At 36.1% G+C, this 16,790-nt stretch overlaps 2 protein-coding genes across 3 annotated transcripts; both read right to left on the bottom strand.

Annotated features, from left to right (window-relative positions):
- Positions 1-6,573: 6,573 nt before the first annotated feature.
- LOC147866088 (uncharacterized) lies at positions 6,574-15,469 on the bottom strand. 2 transcript variants are annotated; one of them, XM_087316459.1, is made up of 7 exons: positions 13,649-15,468; positions 10,165-11,452; positions 9,846-9,991; positions 9,366-9,765; positions 8,103-8,924; positions 6,817-7,790; positions 6,574-6,779 (listed from the first exon to the last, which is right to left on the bottom strand). In XM_087316459.1, the coding sequence occupies exons 1-6, from the start codon at positions 15,350-15,352 to the stop codon at positions 7,060-7,062; spliced, it is 5,091 nt and encodes a 1,696-aa protein (XP_087172585.1). In that variant the 5' UTR covers positions 15,353-15,468; the 3' UTR covers positions 6,574-6,779; positions 6,817-7,059. The 2 variants fall into 2 exon arrangements, with proteins under 2 accessions (XP_087172585.1, XP_087172584.1); XM_087316458.1 differs by having other exon boundaries at positions 6,574-7,790; positions 8,103-8,927; positions 13,649-15,469.
- Positions 15,447-16,270, bottom strand: EMF1 (embryonic flower 1 (EMF1)). The gene is made up of 3 exons (XM_087316708.1): positions 16,182-16,270; positions 15,502-15,950; positions 15,447-15,460 (listed from the first exon to the last, which is right to left on the bottom strand). Exons 1-3 carry the CDS (start codon positions 16,253-16,255, stop codon positions 15,447-15,449), a joined length of 537 nt encoding a protein of 178 aa, XP_087172834.1. The 5' UTR covers positions 16,256-16,270.
- Positions 16,271-16,790: the final 520 nt, after the last annotated feature.

The raw sequence follows: 16,790 nt of genomic DNA, 5'->3' as shown, positions 1-16,790 counted from the left end.
CCATGTCTACAGACTTATGATTCTTTTCCATATTTCCATTGCAAAGTCACAACTCCACAAACAATGCTTAGCAGTCTCTACTAGATTCGTACAAAAAGGACAGATATTTTCTACATTCCCCATTTGCTAACCATTAACTGGTGTAACTATATATGAACACACATTTCCAATGCAATTCTCTAGTTTCCCAAGTTCATGGAGATATTGGTCTCCCTTCCATAATCCAAATATTCCAAAACGAATTCAATTTGATTTATCATTTGTGATCAGCCTCACTTCTTTATGCAAACAGAAACTAAACGGATTAGTTTTCGTATGTGTGAAAGTTAACCTACCATCATCCTGTACATCAAAGGTCATAAAAGCTTCTTCCCCAATATAAGCTTTTACTCCAATGAAAACATTCAATGGAACAAATAAACCTATCCACTTCTGTGTACAATGTCCAAATTGCATTTGAATATTCGAAAGACGGTGGCTTGTATCTCAGAATACATTGCATATTAAGGTCTTTGTTCTTTTCTTTAAATTTTGCAATATGGAGTCCCTTCTTTGTAAATGATCATTACTTCCATTTCTTCTCTACAACTTAATAGCATGAAATTATTAAGTTTTTGTCTACTTAATTGGGAAAGTTTCCAACCCACGTGAGTAGAGAGAAGAGAGGATACTAACCACTACTACACTAACCCATTATTACTTAACTACTTAACTACTTAACTACTTCATAAATTACTAATACTTAACCACTATACTAACTACTTCATAAATTACTATTACTATTACTACTACTTCTACTAGCTACTTCATAAATTATGACTACTTACTACTTCATAAATTACTACTACTGCCTACTTCATAAATTATTACTACTACTTACTACTTCTAGCAAGTGATAAGGCCACACACTCTTTCAATGTTTGCCTTCCATAATTAATTGCCTTTCATATTAAGGCTTGCATATTTTGTTTTTTCCTTTGCTTTAACAATTTGTCTGTTGTATACTATCAAAAGCCTTCTCTTTCTTTTGACTCACTCCAAAGTTTGTTTTTGGTCCAGTTGCTTGTAAAAATCCTTGTTTTGTTTTCTTTCCATATCATGTCTTCTTGATCTACTACTACTACTACTTCTTCTTCTTCATTCTCATTGCTTGTATTTGTAATGCATCTCTTGTGCCATGTTTCAATGAAGCTCTTTCTTTCTTTCTTTCTTTTTCAAAACATGAAGAATCCAAAATGTGCTTGACCTTTTGTTTTTGTTGGTCAAGTGTCTCCTCTTTCAATAAAGATTTTCTTTCTTTTTCAAACATGAAGAAGTCAAAATGTGCTTGACCTTTCTTTTGGTTGGTCAAGTTATAAGGCCAAGTCCTTAACCCCAAACAAATGAGCTATTTGACCACGACAAGGAGCCTGGTGCAGTTTTTTCGACATTCTTAGAGCATCTTATAATGACATTGATCCGAGGAACTCTTATATTTTTACGAAATCAAAGTCTGTCGAATAGATCAATTCATGTCAGATGATCTCTCGATACAAAAATAATATATAATTTCTTATAATGACATTGATCTGCGGAGCTCTTACATTTTTACGAAATCAAAGGACTCTATCGAATAGATCAATTCATGCCATATGATATCTCGATACAAAAATAATACATAATTCCTTATAATGACATTGATCGGAGGAACTCTTAAATATTTTTACGAAATCAAAGGACTCGATCGAATAGATCAATTCATGCGAGATGATCTCTCGATACAAAAATAATACATAATTTCTTATAATGACATTGATCCGAGGAACTCTTACATTTTTACGAAATCAAAGGACTCTATCGAATAGATCAATTCATGCCAGATGATTTCTCGATACAAAAATAATAGATTTAATTTCTTATAATGACATTGATCCGAGTGATGGTGGAAGAAGAAGGTCGAATAGTTGAGGATGTTCCGATAATCAGAGAATTGATGGCCTCCATTGTGAAGAATTAGCATTGTGATTACTGGTAATCACAAGAATTAGCAATGTGATTAGTTGCCTAGTGATTATGATGAGCACCATGATTATTGAATGATTAGTGGCAATATCAGCATTATGTCAGTAATTAGTATGGGCTGCTACCATATAATTATTTGGGCATTCTCATTAATGCCTACTATTAACGCTAGATGCAGCGTATACCTAGAATGATAATGACTTTTAATTACAGGACTAATCAGTAAGGGATTATATCAACATCAATCACATTATTTATAGCTAATTATTGATTTCTGCTTATTAAATAGTTATGCAATTCCTTAATGCTAATTCACTGCAGCGGTATAGCTCATTTATATTCAAATTCATGCATGCATTACAATGGAAATAATATGCAAGCTCTGTGTAATTGCATCTCTCCATATACAAAATTGACTCGAGTTTTAGGATGAATAATTGTGCAGAATATTGAATCTATGATTGTAATTTGTATGCAATTGAATCAACTGGGGTATGTCAATAGTGCGATCCAGTAGCTGAATATTCTATGATTGTATGCAATTTGAGTCAACTGGGGTATGTATAATAGTAAAAAATTTCAAAAAAACCCATGAAAAATGGCACAATTTATTGCGTAGAATTCAGGGATGGGATTAGCATTTCATGTCAAATGGAGTTATATTCCAGAGATTTGGGTATCGCATTTTTTAGGTTTAATCGAGATCGTGATGTTACGATTCCTCACATTGAGCCTCCATAGCCATTGACCATCCTCTATAATAACATAATTTTGGTTTATAGTAGCACACTTGATTGCATTAAGTCTGTTATTTTTCTGATGATCTGATCCACAAACCCCACAGATAAATGTGATTATTCTTCATCAAAGTGATGAAATTGTCAATGATTTAAGCTCCATTAATGGGATAATCTAAAAAGTTATACATTGACAGATAAATGTGATGATTCTTCTTCGTAGAAGTGATGAAATTGTCAGTGATTTACGCTCCATTAATGGGATAATCTAATAATAATCGATTAATAACTATTAACTGCTAACTACTAACTACTAACTACTAACTACTAAACTACTAACTACTAAACTACTAACTACTAACTACTAAGAGCTATTACTAACTACTAACTACTAACTACTAAGAGCTATTACTAACTACTAACTACTAACTACTAAGAGCTATTACTAACTACTAACTACTAACTACTAACTACTAAGAGCTATTACTAACTACTAACTACTAACTACTAACTACTAAGAGTTATTACTAACTACTAACTACTAAGAGCTATTACTAACTACTAACTACTAACTACTAAGAGTTATTACTAACTACTAACTACTAAGAGCTATTACTAACTACTAACTACTAACTACTAAGTAGTAAGAACTATTACTAACTACTAACTACTAACTACTAACTACTAACTACAAACTACTAACTACAAACTACTAAGAACTATTACTAACTACTAACTGTCAACTACCAACTGCCAACTACCAACTACTAACTTGATAAGAATCAATCTATAGCCCATACATGCGACGTGACAAGACACCTCCTGCCCACTACATCCTTGTTAGCTTAAAAAATATGATCCCCATTAATATGATAGACTCCATTCTTACCCGGAAAACAGCTATTTGCAAACCAAGAATATGTTTGTTGGCTTTTCTCTATGATTCTGAATCTCATGATACAAAGTATTCCCATGATACAAAGTGATATTTGTCTTGAATCTCAGAAGCTCTTATATTATCTCCAATCTATCTACTGATGATACAAAACTTCCTCCTCAATCTAATGGGCTTGTGATTTCATTGCAATTCATCGCCAAGTCCGGGTAAAGATAAACTCAATAACAGTATCAATTAATTTTGTTAAGATACACAGTTAAATCCAAATATATGTAATAACATAGACTCAATAACAGTGGCAATTAATTTTGTAAGATATACAGTTAAATCTAAATATATCTAATAACATAGACTCAATGACAGTGTCAATTAATTTCTTAAGGTGCACAGTTAAATCTAAATATTATCTAATAACACAGACTCAATGACAGTGTCAATTAATTTTTTAAGATACACAGTCAAATCTAAATATATATAATAACATAGACTCAATCACAGTGTCAATTAATTTCTTAAGATACACAGTTAAATCTAAATATATCTAATAACATAGACTCAATCACAGTGGCAATTCATTTCTTCAGATACATAGTTAAAATCTAAATATATCTATATCCATCGGTCATTCGGTCATATATGTATATTAATCCCGCATGCATTCATCCGCCTTTCCTATACATACATCATTTCATTCCCACAGTGTCCAAAACTAGAGAATAATCCTAGCTCAGTAGATGTATTTGATCTTCTATATAGAAAGTAGTTAATCTTCAGCATGATTTTTCATCCGGACACTGAGTTAATCTTCACCGTGATTTTTCATATACTAAATTGGTATTAAATCCCTACTTCCACATTCATTACCAGTTTTTAATGATGAATACTACTGTCAATGAGAACGACGTAGACTTTTAGATTTCCTGCACCGTCCAACATAACGAGGAGGATCAAAAGAATGCAGACATGGTTGAGGAATTAGTGGAAGATGTCCTATACGATAAATCCATGGAATATGTTTAATGATTTTACCCCAATTACAATAATCACAATTCAATATTAAAATTTGTATACTTAATTTCTTTTCATTGGTCTTGCAAAACAAATTTGAACTAGTATCTTAGATCATGTTAAGGATCGATTACTGCCTTCATTTATCATGGAATATGTTAATGATTTTATCCCAATTACAATAATCACAATTCAATATTAAAATTTATATGCTTCATTTCTTTTCATAATTTGGTCTCGCAAACAAATTTGAATTTCATTTCATTGGTCTTGCAAACAAATTTGAACAAGTATCTTGGATCATGTTAAGGATCGATTACTGCCTCCATTTATCATGGAATATGTTAATGATTTTATCCCAATTACAATAATCACAATTCAATATTAAAATTTATATACTTCATTTCTTTTCATAATTTGGTCTCGCAAACAAATTTGAATAGTATCTTGGATCATGTTAAGGATCGATTACTGCCTTCAAATGAAAGAAGGTATATACCTTAGTCTTCATCATTTTTTATTGTTGTCTCATAGTAGTGTACTCATCAAGTGCTCCATCGGAAGATGTCACCTATGTCAATCATGTATGCTCTGATTAAATTGAAATCGCAATATCTATAACTAATTAATAACAAGTATAGGAATTAAAGACTTGCAAAATAATTTGAACTTGAAGCAAGATTGATCAAGGTAAAAAACCACTAAAACTATAATTTAGGTCTAAAATTAATGCATAAAGAGGTTCAAAGTTGTTCTGTTTCGTATATGTACATTGGGCGTTTTGATTTTATTTATTGAGCTAGGGTTTTCAGAGATTAAAAACGGAGCATTGGAAATTGCGTATGAAAAACCAAAGTAAACGAAAGTAAATGCATTCAATTCATTGCACGGGAAAGCTTCATATATATATATACTACATATGTACATGTATGTCTTATCAAATAATAAAGGCTCACATAATGTGTGGTAAAACAATACATATCTAAATCAAGTCAAATTGTGACAATGCTACCACATAAAATCAATTCATTATTATTATTATTATGATGATATGGTAACATAAAGGAAAACCCTAAAGTTGTTTGGAAAAGAAGAAGGAAAACCCTAAAGTTTGTTTTTCTGCTTTGCCTGTTGTCCTATTCAAAGAAAATAGACATAAATGTATAATCTTTCTTTCCTAGAATGCCCAATGCTTGAGTCCTGAAATGCCCACGTGCCCGTCGGCTTTACAGAACAATATGTGGACCTCATGTAAAACTCTGGTTCTATATAGGAAAACCCTGCCTGCCCGACGACGATATGTTGTTGATTCATGACCAATAATGTATATGCATACCAAAACAGTGTTTGGCTTATGTCCCATCCAAGATTTTAATATATGACAATCGTGCACATCATACCACCATCTCATTCGACCTAAGTATGTGTAAGAAATCTAGACAAAAGAGTGAAAGGTTAGTGCTCATTCAATTGTAAGCTCCACCAAAGTACCACCCATCACTAGGGTAAAATCCCTTAATTCCTTGCCTTTACATATTAGGTTTACCCACACCTCTTAGAATGTGACATAGAAAGGTTTACGTATAATAGAAACGGCACCCCCCACTCTCTTCCTTCTTGAAAGAATAAAAGTAAGAAAGAAAGATATATTAACATCTTCTAAGGCCAAATTTGGGGCAGGAAATTGCAAAACAAAAGGCTTGTGTCAAGTCCCCATCTATAGGCCCCCCACCCCAGTTGGATTTTTGTCAAGTACATGGCAGACCTTAAGTATTTCAGCTGGATAATACTTTCTTAACATACCAATCGAAGAAGAGTGAATATACATTGCAAAAGATTTTTGAAGAAAACCACATAATAAAATGAAAGCCATGAAGAATCAAATGAAGGAAATGTTTACCAAAATAATAGCCCTTAAAACTTCCCCGATTTCTCAAGAAAATGTGTTTTATTTCTCTTCTTTTTTTAACCTTACAACATCACTGTAGTCTAATGATAATCATCATTATCATTTGTCATCCATAAAAAGGCCTCATATAGTCATGTTATGCAATACAAATTTAGAGCTACAACAAACATCAGATTAACAACCCATTCAACCAGAGCACATATTCAGGTATTGGTTCTTGACCTTCCTTCAGCACATCACACATTCAGGTATTGGTTCTTGACCTTCCTTCAGCACATCACACATTCAGTTATTGGTAATTGGGCCTTCAGCAGATCAATTCAAGTGTGGAAGCGGTCCGTCAGCAGATCTGTTGTTCAGTTATGGCAGCCTCCCCTTCAGCAGAAGATACATTCAGCTACGGCATTCTCCCCTTTGGCAAGAGATACATTCAGTTATTTGCTTGTGCTGAATTTGGTTTATTTCCAGCTATTTTTTGCATTGGTTGATCTAAATTACATCTATTTTTAAGCATCAGCATTGCAGCTCCAAGTAATTGGGAATTGAAACCGATTCCTTGTTGTTTTCGTTATAGTTTGGAGACTTGACGATAGTCCGGTTAGGTTATTCATAAACCTTGATTCTTCCATACAATCTCCTTGTTGTGTAGCCGTCTTGTTAATAATGGATGGAGTACACATGAATTGACTTGGATCTTGACAATCCACTTCTGCTGGGTTCATGTTTACACTACATTTCTCCACTAAATTTCCTTCCGAGTTTAGAGGAGAATTAGCAAGGTCTGATATTGTATGTGCATTGAAGAAAGCATAATTAGGTGCATCGTTCATGGCATTGCTAATTATGCGAATGGGATTTGAGCCATTGCTCGCTTTCCTTTTCTGTTTCCTGTTGCAAGGGGCAGAACTATTGGGCTTCCTTTGAACTACATGGTGGCCAAAGGGGCCACTCCCGTTAACACTTGACGACACGAATACTTGTTTATTGCTCTTCGTGGTGCACTTTCTTCCACCTAATTGTACAGAATACGTACTATTATTTGCTCTCTTCTTTGGGTTTATGACCATCCCGAAGTTCTCACCCATGCCTCTGGATGGGAGACCATCATGACAATAATCTGGTGCAATTTCTTGTGGCCTCGACGGCTTCAATCCACACATAATATTATTTTGTATGGTGGAACCAATCACATGATCTGTTGATAAGTTGTGTACGAATCTCTTTTGGATGAAGTGTCCTATAAAATAAAAACAAATTACATTCTTAGATCATTTGGGAAAAGGGTTAGATGACATTGTTTCTAAAATACCTTGAGTATGAGAAGTCTAGAGAATCATATCTTCATCAAGATCTCTACGAATGGTATGCTATATGGCATCATTTGAAACTAGAGATATAATTCATTTTATTTCAAATGGGAGAATGCAGGATATTCTGATGGGTTTTATCAAATATGCCCGGATATAGAACACAAGGAATCCCTTGATTATCTATTTATGTGTATACATATATAGCTATAATGATTTTCATCAAGCAATGGAACCCTTACCTGGTTCTATTAATGTTTCTCTCAGAGACGGATGAGCGCCATTAATTGTGTTTTGTGGCCGGCAAGTTATACCCATGGGATTTAAATCTTGTCCAAAGAGCCTTGGAATCGACTTACTGATAGAGCTGATGTTAGTAATGTCTTCATCATCTATGACGACTACTTCGGCAGGTTGGTTAACCTTGTAATACTTCTTTTCTGCATTGGGCAGCCAGCACGAGGGATAATGACAGTTGGTAGTAGTACTACACTTGCTACTATTACTACTCATATTCACTGTTTGAGGGTTGTTCATCATTGTGCCTTGTATGTCCACCGAAGTATTCACAGAAGATTTGCTAACTCTTCCAGTGTCTAATCGAGGTTGTGATGATGAATGAATGTGTTGTTGGATGTCTCGTTGAGTATTCAAGGCTTCACATTGAGATGGATGAGAAGAATACTGATAAGAATGAGGGGGATGATGGAAAGACTGTTCCTTCAGCCTAGTCTGTTGCTGAAAGCAAAGGTAAGCATCATCGGTTCGTGTTGTATGTATGGTTGAGGATGTGCTTGGAGCTGGCTGATGTGAATGATGCGAATATCGATATGGAAACTGGTCTCCTTGTTCAATATACATATTGTTTCTTGCATTCACCTGATGAAAGACAGGAGTTTGGAGGGTAATAACCTTTGATGCATATTGAACCTCTTGAGATGATGAGCCACTAATAATTTGTCTACTTTGGCCTCCTGTTTGAAATGTGCAAGCAAATTCCACAGGCTGTGTATATCGTTGTGCTGGTACAAGCGAATCGCTGGTAAGAAGAGCTCTCCCCAATCCTACTTTGCATATAAAATAGATGATGTGCACGAAAACGTGAAATTGTCAAATTCTTTTCTCGTGTTAAATAGAAACCGCATCCCTTCATACAATCTCTCAAATGCAAAATAGCTTTTTCATCTAGATCATCCATTTTGATTGTTCGACCTTAGAAAACATGTGGAAATCTTCCTATCTCAATGACTCCTAGCTTTTTGTTCCTTTGTCCAGAATCAGGGTTCTTTCATTTCAATACGCGCTGATCATAGGTTTAGTTTTTTGTACTAGTCATAAATCTTCTACGTCTGTACATATTCATAGATTTCTATGCATTCCAATACAGAGACAGACAAGCATACTTATATATGTACTTCATTTGAGTTTCCTTGAATGTCTTTTATACTAATTTAGCTGTTTCTTATGTAAAAGGAAAAAGAAGACTAATCAAGCTGGAAACCTACCAATTTGACCGTCGATTAGCTGCTGTAGATTCACATTCCGAACTCCTAGGTGATCACAATACTGTTCTTGAGGCCCCTTTTTCTGAGGAAAATTAATGTACTCTAGATTTGGTTGTCGACTATCCAACCAACCAGAGCTTGTGTCAATCACCTGGTTTTGCCCATTTCCACCTTGTGTAAGAACCATGGTTTTACCCATGAGGCGGAGAACTGGCTTTGCATTAATGTCAAAGACCGGAGAGGCTCTGGATGTTTCGGTATTGATAGGGCATCTCAGCGCTGATGCACAAGTAGAGCAATTGTCAGGGTTATTTCCTGGTGGAAATGATGGTGCTTGTGTGTCTTTGATTGCAGCTTCCATCCATGGAGGTAGGCTTCTGGGAAAACCTAACTCGGCATCCTGTAGTTGGGCAGGCTTTGTTTTCATACACTTTTGCATCAAATGTGTTCAAAAAAACATGTAGTTCACAAGAAGCATACCTGATGTGTTCCAACAACTGGATCACTAGTATGAAGCTGGGCTACATTCTGAATAGGAATATGATTTGTTGGGAAAACAAATCGTGAAGAACTTTGATTTGGGAAATGGGTTTCATTCAAGGTAGGATGATTTCCAGAGTGTCCTCCTGCAGACAATAATAGTTTCTGTATGTAACCAATACAAGGGAAGAGGAAAAATAGAGAAATTGTGCAGATACCATTGAAAGATGTATGTAACCAATACAAGGGAGAAGGAAAAATAGAGAAATTGTGCAGATGCCATTGAAAGATATCTTGAAACAAAAATAAAACAAAAAACCTGCAGCTGTAGTCTTGATAAGCTCCATTGTTGGATGTCCATGGTTAATAGTAATTGGGGCTGATGTGTGGCCAACTCCATTTGTTTGTATAGGATTGATCAAGTTGACTAGGACAAGTGCTCTGTAGTCTTCTTGGTCATTGAGTGATAAGTGGTTCTTTTGGTTGTTTCCTTCACATTGATTTGAGACAGTTGCATATTGGAAGTTTTTATTGTGGGCAACTGTAGCTGGTGGGAAACTAGTAGCTTTCAGCATTCTTTGATTATCAAGTGTTCCAGGGGCAGACCTTATCCTTTGTATTAGGTCCAACTTCTGCGGTGTAAATTGATCTGAAGAATGATTGTTCCCCGTTGGATCACGACATGAGTGGTGCAATCCTTGCAAAGGTGGCACACTCGTAGTCAGTTGTGGTCCTCCAGAATTTAGGGCCAAAAGAGGATCAAGTGAGGCAGATGCATTGCATCCGGGTAATGCAGAAACCCCAATGTTGTTGCTCATCTCCTGACCTATCGTCACTTCAGCACCAATATTCATGGATGAAATTGCAGGTAACAATCGATGATTGATGGAGCCAGTACATTCTAGTACTTCAGAGATCTCATCTACAAGAGCATGTGGTTTAACTATGGACTGTTCCAATGCGATAGCACGATCCACATCTGATTTTGGGTGGTTAACTTCATTGACTGGTGCTTGGACATTGCACATATCAACTGTCGAATGTTCTACATTGTGATTAACGTTTGGATCACATGGACGGTGCTCCGTGATTGCTAGTTGAATGTTTGAGGATTGTTTCGCATCCTTGTGATTGCAGCAGTATTCAGCTGATTCTGTATTTCCTGCAGTTTTCAAACGCTTCGCCGAAAGGTCTGGATAAGCAGAACTCAGTTCTGTGGCTTGATCTATCGCTGGCGCATCAGCCCTAATGGCTTGAAGCATTTGCCTATAGGAGCCTTGAACTAGATTCTTATTACAAGGTTGACCTATTTTGCCATTCAGGTCATCTCGGGCATTTTTCAGGGTCTTCTTAGATGATTTTTTAAGCTCCACCCCCGTAGCTTTTAGGGACTCAATGGCATTCTTCTTGGATTTACGGAATCTGTTCTGAATCTTTGGTATCTTTTGCTTTTTCCCACTTCCAGTTTCTTTGTCATGTGAACCTGGGATGATTCCCCTCCTTTTCCCATTAAGATTCTTTGTACTCTTCGATTTAAACTGCTGGGACAGCACTGACCTGCTTGACGGAGTAATTGATTTTGGGACAAGCTGACATTTGCTTTGATCCTGAGGGAAGACAACAAAAGGATTTAGTCAAGTCAGCCTTAGATAAATCCATTTCCTTTGTTTCATACATAAGGAAACACATTTTTTATATGAAGATGAATGATGTTATAGTTGGCTAAAGCGTACAGGTCAATTGTTGAAAGAGAAAATAACAGCTCTGCTTAGGCTATATAATTATTAGGAATGGAGCAAATTAATTGTTATCATGAATGTTTGAAGATATAAAATTTGACCAGCGATATCGCTATGTAGCAGCCAAAGCTGTATGTCTTTTTTCTATATATAACTCCATCTGTTCTAATTCTCTGGAACAGTCGAAGACTAAATAGTGAACCGGAGAACGGAATACAGACTGGATTGTCCTTGTATTTGTAGCAGTTTGCTTTGGAATGGAGAGGATTGTTAGAAGGTTTTTCAAATGACTGTCACATTGCATTGTTTTTGATGATTGCAGCATATAGATCTAGACAATCACTAAACATTTTGTCATATGAATAAAGAAATATACGAGTCAATATCACTTCCTTTTGTTTGCATGGAATTTGGTCCATGTTGATATACAAATATTTTGCAACAGAAAAAGGAAACAAATTTGTTTTGACTCATGTATGTATTTCAGATTATCCTTGGCTATGTGATTGTGATGTCTTACCTTGTTTTTGAATTATCCTTGGCAATAAGGATATTGTGCAGGTCTTATCAGATCAATCTTCGATTGTCTGGCTGACTAGAATCCACTATTCCCTGTTAGATCCTTTTCGTGGCATCATGCCAATACCAAAGGCTTGAAAAGGATTCAGCTCTAAAGATATTGATAATACCAGTCTTTTGTATTCATACCAATTTCAAACAATACTATTAACGTAAGAGGATGTGAACTTAATCAGTATGTTGCATATATCACTAAAATTTTCGTAAGATACATCAAATAATTCCACACAAAACCATCCCACTTTTCAGATTTATGTCCCTAAGTTGGGGAACTTTCACAAAAGTGTGTCGTCATAATATTAAAACCATATCTCCATTCACAAGTTTCAGTTTCTTCTGATTTGAATGTAGTTCCACCTTGATATGCTTTTGACGATGTGTGAATATAACACTATTCATGCACATGGAAAAATGCGAAGACAGCGCAACCAGCACAATCTTCTATCGACGGCATCATGGGTTCTAATTCCAACTTCACTAAAGTTTATAGAGACTACCCATCAGTTCTTTCACCTAGTTGCCCCTTCTAGTTCCACCGATATGAACCCACATGGATTCTAAAGGTGACATCCTGATTCCATAAGCTATATTGACGATAGTATGAGATCATCAACTCTAACTTGGCGGAGTCGCTTGTTGGTGTATATGTTAACAGTATTCACCAAGCTAAATCTAAAGTTTCCAATCTTCCCTATGTTTCGAATTTTCTAAGCTTCCAAATACATATTCAAACATGTTGCAGCTTTTTTATGCATATTTCATGTGACTGGTGCAAACCCTTTCCACCATCAGATTACTTCTGTAAGACAACTGATTCTTTATTTATATTCATTTTCTAAGGCTATATATATATATATATATATATTTCTCATTTATATTAGCTAATGTACATACCAACTTCAATTCCTCTTCACTTCTAATGATGCTATCACCATCATGAGATAATCTCTGTAAGACAACTGATTCTTTATTTAAATCCATTTTCGAAGGCTATATATATATATATATATATATATATATCATTTATATTAGCTAATGTATATACCAACTTCAATTCCTCTTCACTTCTAATGATACTATCATAATGATCTGTTCTGTGCATGCGCACATACGAATCCTCTTCCGGTCTCTACTATGATAGTCTCAAAAATGTTAAACTCGCTAAAATATCTAATAGCAAGCTTCTTACATCTTGTGGACACAAAAAAGTATTGTTCAATCCAGTATTGTCACTTGTGTACTAACGCTCAATTAGAAAATGATTTTATGTAGTCCAAACATCAATGGACTGAGAATGTATTTCTTGTGTTATCTATACCTAGTGTTTCTTATCTCTTTAAGAAAATGTATTCTGCATACATCCATTTGAATACATATTCAATGCTCAAACTAATTGTTCAACTTACTTTTGTTAATTGTAAATTGTAATGAGAGAAGATTACATTAAAAAGACTAATGTATAAGGGCATAGTGAGATCTTCTTACTATTAACTTGCAGGTTGCGGGCCCAACTGTTGACATTGGTGAAATCTTGGGAGTCTTCACTAAGGTTGTAGATGGATCGGTAAGCCCCTGCTTCAGCTGCTTCTGCCGCCGCATTAGCAACTTCAATGCTTGCACCTGTGATCTAGATTTGTACCGCACTTCACTCATAATTTGATGATCATCAGTGCCGTCGCCATCATCATCATCATCATCATCATCATGGCGACTACTGTCTGAATCTCTGCTACAATGATCATGAGATATATTTTCCTTGATCTTAAGCTGTGAGTCATGATCGAATGATGAGCTTCTAGTCCGTCCAGTGCCAACCTTTGATCGCTTCCGACGGTGATCATGTATTCGGTTCGTGGGCGACATTGTATTCATTCCAACGTCTAGTTTGGCTTTCAACACGAGATCCTCATGATCATCGGAAAGTTGCCTATCATTATGGCGATGATTCAGGTCTGTATAATTAATGGGGCACAATTTCCGCGCGGTAAGAGCTGCGACTCGATTATTGTCAATGGCGCATAGTTCAGCTATAGACCGACATTTGATCTTCCTGGATTTAACCTTTTGAATTGATTTTGCTTTTGTCTTGTCATTGGCAGAAGACACGACGGGCTCCAGTGCCATCATTGGCGATGCCGACGCAAGGCAGTGATCAATGTGGGCATTCAAGGCGGTATTTGATGATGCTTGGAAACGAAGGCATATCGGGCACTTCTGTATCAAGGTATTATTATTATTCGTCACTACATTCTGATCAGGTGTGGTTGTGGAATTTGTACGTAGTATTGGGTTAGAATTCGATGAAATGGTTGTTCCATCAATTAGGTGTTTATCATCACTTGCTTGATGACCATTAGAATCTGAATTAATAGCACTTGTCCTGGATAGTTGCGGTGTCCCTTGATCGCGAATACTTGAATCTTGCATACTTGGCTCAACTGTAGTCTTCGGAATCCAACCAAGTCTAGCACTAATTCTTCTATCTTCTTTGGTCACCAATTTGCGGTCATATGATCCATTCTTCTCCATCACAGTCTCACCTAATTCCTCCTCTAACCGAGCGCCCTTATCATCAATAATCTTATTACTCCCTGGATTTCTATTGTTTTCATGTAAATTAATGTGCGGAACCTCAGCATTAAGCACATTAGCTGAAGAATCCAGGCCCGTGGTCCGCGATGATGGGCATCTTGTCACAGTCGCACATTCATTTGATGCGGATCCCTTAATACTATTGTTGGCCTCAATATCGGCCAAGAGATATTGTTCGCGATATGCAATCTTGGTACGAGTAATATCGCAGTTCTGAGACTCATCGGCCACTTCTCTTGTAGTGCTAGTTAGTGATGCATCAGTATCCATGACAACATAGGATTTCTGACCTATTGATGGCATATCGGATAATATGTGATCTTCTTTCACATTCTCTGGCATTATTACCACATCCTGATTACTAAAGCCATGAGTAGTAGTACTGATAGTAGAAGCATGGCACTCACAATTAGCATCATTGATGCTACCACAAGAATTCGTCGCCATCATCATTACTGATGATGATGTCCGGGGTGACGAGTGAAGGATGACATGATGATCATGATGATAATGATCACCAGGAGATTCTCTTGTGTTAGTAGTAGTTATCATATGGGTTAATCCGGAGCCGGAGCAGTATTGGCATCCTCGATCCATAATGCTTTGCCGGATTTCTCGGATCGATTGCCGGCTTTGCAGAGTAGGCTTTGGGTTTAATAAATGGAAGGGCCTACTGGCAATGACATGGTGATCAACATGACCATGCTGATGATGCAATCCACTAGTTTTCTCACTGTTATCCTTACAATTCAAGGTTTTCTTCTTCTTGGGGAGACATATTGTTGGATTATCATGATCATGTGTAGCAATCGTGGTAGCACAAATAGTTTGATTATCATTGTCGCATGATTTGCTTAATAACTCAATCTGTACCTGGATTGTGTCATGCGGCTCCAGAGTTGTATCCTCACCATCATCATCATCATCATTATCCTCAGTATTCCTGTTATATTTTTTAGCACTCTTTTCTGATGTGAAGAAACCCTCATTAAAATTGAGCTTATAATTAGAAACAGGGGGGGAGAATGGTGGCAGCAAATGGTGGTGATGATGCTTATGATGAGGTGAGTCTTTGCTTTCCTCATCGCCATAGCTGGGGCCATGTGATAATCCTCTCATTGAAGCTTCCAGATGTGCAGAGGTGAAAGGCCAGCATTTTCTAATGTCTCGCTCTCTCATGGCTGCCACATAGCCTCTGAGAAAGGGGCTCAAATTCATTATCATTTGCAGAAAAATATAGATCTTCAAACATTATCATCACATACATACATACATATGTGACTTTCATTATCATATGCAGACTGTTCAAGCTTTTTTTTAGGTTAAAAGTAGATCAATATATTCTATTTTATTTTTATTTATTTATTTATTTATTTATCTATTTAGAGACGGAATCAGAAAGAAAGAGAAACGAGAGCTTTCTTACCTTATAGTGAAGGCTTGATCTTCTCTCTGAAGTTTAGGCTCCTCCTCCATCTCGCCATTACATTGATCCTCCATAGCTAGCTATATATGGTGATGCTTCTGGTTCACCCGATGATACAGGTTGCTTAGATCTGACCTAAATTTGAGGCCGATTGATACAGAAACAGCAATTGGGATCATTAATTCCGATTTTGGTAGGGAGGAAGTAGGAATGAATGCATCAAATTACAGGCAAGAAAGAGGGAGAGAGAGAGAGAGACAGAGACAGAGACAGAGACAGAGACAGAGAGATTAAAGAAGAAACAGTAGTGGAGAGAGGAGGATCAGAGAAACCATAGCTCCAAAACGTGGCAGAAGAAGAAAGAAAGAAAACACAGAAGAAAGAAACAGAGAGAAAAAGATCAGAAATGAAGAAGAAAAATAGAGAGAGAAGAGAGAGAGGATTAAAATAAAAATAAATTAAAAAATAAATTAAAGAAGAGAAAAGAAAAAGAAGGCAGCCTTTGATGTTGACTCTGTACGGCTTTTTTTGCTTTTTCCCATTTATTATTATTTCAAAAAGTATTAAATTATTCGAATTATCGGGAATTATCAGAATAATAGGACGCAG

Source organism: Azolla caroliniana, unplaced genomic scaffold (assembly GCF_043228905.1).
Source record: "Azolla caroliniana isolate FFs.n. ecotype wild unplaced genomic scaffold, voAzoCaro1.0.p SCAF_3, whole genome shotgun sequence".
In the NCBI taxonomy this organism is placed as follows: Eukaryota; Viridiplantae; Streptophyta; class Polypodiopsida; order Salviniales; family Salviniaceae; genus Azolla; species Azolla caroliniana.
This window is presented reverse-complemented; position numbering and strand designations above follow the sequence as displayed.

What these genes read in the sequence shown, in the direction of transcription:
- LOC147866088 (XM_087316458.1), bottom strand. Translation starts at nt 15,352, where the DNA reads ATGGATCGAGGATGCCAATACTGCTCCGGCTCCGGATTAACCCATATG. An exon ending in CAGTTGTTGGAACACATCAG is followed by an intron (nt 9,766 to 9,845) that starts GTATGCTTCTTG and finishes GCCCAACTACAG; the next exon opens with GATGCCGAGTTAGGTTTTCC. An exon ending in GCTAATCGACGGTCAAATTG is followed by an intron (nt 8,928 to 9,365) that starts GTAGGTTTCCAG and finishes TTATATGCAAAG; the next exon opens with TAGGATTGGGGAGAGCTCTT.
- EMF1 (XM_087316708.1), bottom strand. Translation starts at nt 16,255, where the DNA reads ATGGAGGATCAATGTAATGGCGAGATGGAGGAGGAGCCTAAACTTCAG. An exon ending in GATCAAGCCTTCACTATAAG is followed by an intron (nt 15,951 to 16,181) that starts GTAAGAAAGCTC and finishes CCCCTTTCTCAG; the next exon opens with AGGCTATGTGGCAGCCATGA.